This window comes from Megalopta genalis, unplaced genomic scaffold (genome assembly GCF_051020955.1).
Source record: "Megalopta genalis isolate 19385.01 unplaced genomic scaffold, iyMegGena1_principal scaffold0109, whole genome shotgun sequence".
In the NCBI taxonomy this organism is placed as follows: Eukaryota; Metazoa; Arthropoda; class Insecta; order Hymenoptera; family Halictidae; genus Megalopta; species Megalopta genalis.
This window is the reverse complement of record NW_027476178.1, coordinates 102,682-107,243: the sequence shown is the minus strand read 5'-3', so window position 1 is coordinate 107,243 and position 4,562 is coordinate 102,682. Positions and strand designations below refer to the sequence as shown.

Genomic DNA, 4,562 nt, shown 5'->3' with positions numbered 1-4,562 from the left:
GAATCCATAGCTGATCCCACGAGTGTGGTCGGAAAGGAGGTCACCCCGGGTAGAGCCGCCATACCCGGGGAAGGCTAATACGCCCGGGGGGTCGCCAGGTACCCCGGGGTTGTCCGCTAACGATTGGTGCACCCACCAACCATAGCTGGCGCTTACTCCAGCTACGCCCTCTTCACCGCGCAACACTGCTTGGGGCTAGGGATTTTTTAGAGAGGTTGTCATCCTCGCTGCCCGGCCGGCTAAGGGAAGACCCCCGTTCCTGTAAAACATGACCACAGGTTTACGGTATGTGTCCAACTTTAGTAAGCCCCTCACCTCATGCCACTCCAGCTAGGTAGAACCTGCCAGGGAATAAATTCCCCGCTGTCACAGCCTTGAGGATCATTAGGGCACGAAGCCTCCCCACCACGACAAGGTAGCGGACACGGGGGGGAATTGCACTTCATACCTGCCGTCTTGGTTTATAGTTACTGTTTCGAGGAAGTCTTCTCTTAACTTCTGCATCTGTGTCTCCCTCGAGGCACTTTCTAAAGGGTCCGTTATTCCCAAAACATTTAGGGACCATAAATCAGCTACTTTCTCGCTATTGACAAACATTCCCGTCGTAACTATGACTGGATCTTCTCGTTTATCCGGGCTTGTTATAGCGCCCATCACCGCCCAACCCAAGCACGTCTCGACGGCGACTAATCCGCACGTTAATTTGTGCCGTCTACCTGTAAGTATTTTTCCGGCTACGTCTGCTCCGATAAGAATAGCCACCGCGCATTCAACCTCATCGATGTCTGTGAGTGTAATACCTAATGCCTTCAACTCTTGCATCCACGGTCCACTCTCTACCGTAGGAATTTTTTGGCATATAATCTCTTCATCCAGTGCCGAGAGAGTGCACAGACAACGATCTTCCAAATCACGCAGTTGTATCTTATACTTTTTATGCTGCACGATACCTGACTGCTTTCCACCAAAAAGCATATGTTTCATGGCTTGCTCCCCTATCGACTCGTATCCCACACGATTAGCAGCTTCCTTGGTGATGTACGAGTGCTGCGATCCATCATCCACTACCACTCGAACGACACTCCTGTTCTCACCGTTGCACAAATAAAGACGCAATGTTTTCAGGTACACTTCGGCTTTATTGGCATTTTCCAAATTGTTAATCTCGACTTTAACCGGCGTATCTGAACTTTTTTTCACTCTCTTCTTCTCTCTTCATTTCACGGCACATTATTAGCACATGCCGTCGCGAACACCACGCACATTTCACATGTGAACGACATTTTTTAGCGTCATGTCCTATATTTAAACAGTTAAAACATGCGCGCTTTTCTTTTACTCGTTGTTGCCGTTCACTAAGAGTCATCCTTTTTGCCTTATAGCAATTCATGCTGAGATGTTCACTCTCACCACAAAATAGACACGGTTTTAGCTCACCTTTCGTCGTCAGTACATTAGTCGCACTCGGTACATCTCTCCGTTGTCGCCTTCTGCCTGGATCCTCGCGACGTTTCTCCACTTTCGACTCTGGCTGGGGCTTCAAGCTAAAACCCTTGGAAGCCATGGTGACCCGTTCCTCGCTTTCGACTTCCTTGGCCAAAAACTGTAGTAGCTCATCCAACCGATTTCTCGACGGATCCGCCTTCTCACTGGATCCTTGCGATGTTTCAGCACCCCTGGCACTTCGTTGCCAAACGCGCAATAACTCCTCTGGTAATGAGGATTCCACAAGAGGGAACAGCATTGCCGCGCACTTATCGGTAGTGAGACCGAGCGTGTCGAGAGCACTTAGATGTGACTCGATAGTGTCATATAAGACCGCCAAACTTACACTCTTGCTCGGTGTCATCGCATTTTGAAGAACTAATTACAACAGCTCGCGCACATACACCTCTATTTGTAAATCAACACTACCGTACCGGTTTTTTAAAACTTTGAATCACTTTATCATAGTTCTGTGCTGTTGCCGGAAAACTTCTAATTACATGATCTGCGCGTGAATTAGGTACTATCGCCTGGCTTAAATATTGGAATTTATCCTCTTTGTCGATAGTGTCATTTTCGTGTATCTTTTTAAAGAGGCTCCAAAACCGCAACCAATCGCGCACATTCCCACTGAACTTTGGTATTTCTGTCTTCGGCAGGTGGCACGTATTTTTATTCTCCTTTTCACCACTCAAAACGCTCCCGTTTGATGCATCTGCTCGGGCTGATATAAACTGCTCCACGTCCCACTTGGCTCTTAGGAAATTCTTCTGATACTCTTCTGCGTCACCCATCTCTTGCTCGATGGTATGATCTTGTATGTCCGCTGTATCATACAAGAGGTCTATGTAGTGATCAGTGGTTGCTTCCAACATCTTCATCTAGTTTTCCACAAACTGGAATGCAACCCCGATACTCCGCGCATCTTGTGGTGTTGTCTGAGCTTCGTCGAAAGCCTTCAGTGCTTTCGTAAATGCTGCACGCTCCGTAGTTCTCTTCTTCTTGATCCTATCCATTTTTGATGTTCGCAAAAATGAGCCACTCAGTTATACACGACACTGAAGAAATCCACAGTCCTGTCACGGTCGCCAAATGTTATTTTAGGATAATGACTGGGATGATAAAGTGTATAACTGAAATGACCTAAACTGAATTTATTGACGAACAAGTATATCTTACTTACTAAACAACGATAGACACTGTATAAAAGATAGAATTCGGTACGTGAGCGGCTCCGATGTACTCTCCACCGGATCTAAAACGAGACTCTTAGGCAGGTAGGCTCAACAACATCTTTGAGGGCCGTGTCGTATAACATAACCAGAAAAATCATTCTTTTGAGGCTCGTCATAATTCGATTTGTGTTGATAACGATTTTTCTGATTTGATATATTTGTCGAATTTCGTTTCGTTACTAATGCCACAGCCACATCCTCGTCGTTATCCTGTTCTTGAATTCTGACTTCCTCAGTCATCAATCGCGCCGTCAAGTTTTCAAGGGTTTTCTTTTTATCTTCCACTGAGTCCCACGCACTATGAAAGTGATTAAATCTCATATGTAATATTGACAATATGCGTGTCAATACCATGGAATCAGGAACTGCACCCCCGAGGTTCTTCATCTTCGTCGTTAGCTGTTCAATTTTAGCTAAATTGTGATTTACATTTTCACCCGAGTCCCATTTCAAATCGAAAAATTGTTTTTGCACTATAGAAAGATTTTCGTCAAACTTCATATATCATAAACTGTATTGAGTTTCCTCCACATTTCTTGAGCAGTTGTAGAACTCAGGAGTAAATTAAGAGGTTTCTTCTCTGCTGAAGTAACTATCAACTTACGAGCTACTTTATCAGCCTTTAAAAACCTTTGTAATTTTGCTTCATAATCCGGCGAATTCTCAATCGGACGCTGTAGCCTTCCTTCGCACACATCAAGTGTATCATCGTCATCCTCGAGCAATGTACGGATAACGAAGCGCCATTGCAACCAATTATCACTGTCACGAAGCTTTTCTACTTTTAAACTCATTGACTCCATTTCTTTTTAAATTATGCACAATTCACTTCCTTTTAATCGAGTTATTTATACTGATACTTTGTAATAATCTGGGGCCATAACCTGTTGAGGGGGTTATTTGAAATAAAAGAGTGTAGAATGAGACACACGTAAATAACTATATTTAAGAAAGAAGTGAAGGAAACACTGTGTGTAGAAGCGCACAGTATGAGAGTACTGAAGAACCTGAGAGGCCTGGGCGACAACGCATGTTTTTATACATGTGTACTCTCCTCAAGTATATGGAAACCCCGCACTTTAGGATGTGGAGGCTTTCCAAGACTCAAGAAATTTTTCTTTTTTACTTCTTGCTTCAACAATAATATCTACGGACGAACTTTCCTGGATTAATATGTATGGCCCTGAAAAGAGCCGATTTTTTAATGCGACACGTTCAAAGTTCGCACCGTTAACAACACGCACCGCGTTGACACATTTCGTAATGTTCTCCTGAACCCTTTGCAGCATCCTTGGAGTAAACAAGTTGATCGCACCGTACAAGAATAATTAAGAAAATTCTCTCGCGATGTCCTTTTCCTATTAATGCTCGGGACGAAGTGCAGAATGGCCGACAATGTTCGCGTTCAATGGAAAATAGTTGAAACTCGCTCGTAGGAGAACGAAACATTGATACCGTTCAAAACGAATTTCATATAATGTGGGTGTACACCCAGTGCGAGTGGAACATTATTCAAACAATTGAAAGATTGTGCGCGGAATATCCGCACATCCTTACGGCATCGCGTTATAGAAGGTATTGTAAAAAGATTCTATTCGATCGGGGTGTCTTGTGGAGTTGGCAGCGAGGTGAGGAGGCTACAATCTGGAAGAACAATGGCCACTGAAGGTATCGTCCGCGCCGCATTTGAAGAGGACGGCACCGAAAGTGCACAGTGTGATTCGTCGCACGGGGTAAGAAATGCAAAAGAAATGCATTTTTATATCTTTTTCCAGCGTTAGTCGTTCGTCGGTACACCGCATTCTACAAGAAAATTTGATGCACCCGTTCAAGTTCGTGGGG

At 44.5% G+C, this 4,562-nt stretch overlaps 1 protein-coding gene across 1 annotated transcript; it reads right to left on the bottom strand.

Annotated features, from left to right (window-relative positions):
• Window positions 1-316: 316 nt before the first annotated feature.
• On the bottom strand, window positions 317-2,501 carry LOC143262298 (uncharacterized). The gene is made up of 5 exons (XM_076528182.1): window positions 2,402-2,501; window positions 1,934-2,311; window positions 1,438-1,863; window positions 449-1,136; window positions 317-341 (listed from the first exon to the last, which is right to left on the bottom strand). Exons 1-5 carry the CDS (start codon window positions 2,499-2,501, stop codon window positions 317-319), a joined length of 1,617 nt encoding a protein of 538 aa, XP_076384297.1.
• Window positions 2,502-4,562: the final 2,061 nt, after the last annotated feature.

What these genes read in the sequence shown, in the direction of transcription:
- LOC143262298 (XM_076528182.1), bottom strand. Translation starts at nt 2,501, where the DNA reads ATGGATAGGATCAAGAAGAAGAGAACTACGGAGCGTGCAGCATTTACG. An exon ending in CTATGATAAAGTGATTCAAA is followed by an intron (nt 1,864 to 1,933) that starts GTTTTAAAAAAC and finishes TGTTGTAATTAG; the next exon opens with TTCTTCAAAATGCGATGACA. An exon ending in TAATGTACTGACGACGAAAG is followed by an intron (nt 1,137 to 1,437) that starts GTGAGCTAAAAC and finishes ATGCCAATAAAG; the next exon opens with CCGAAGTGTACCTGAAAACA.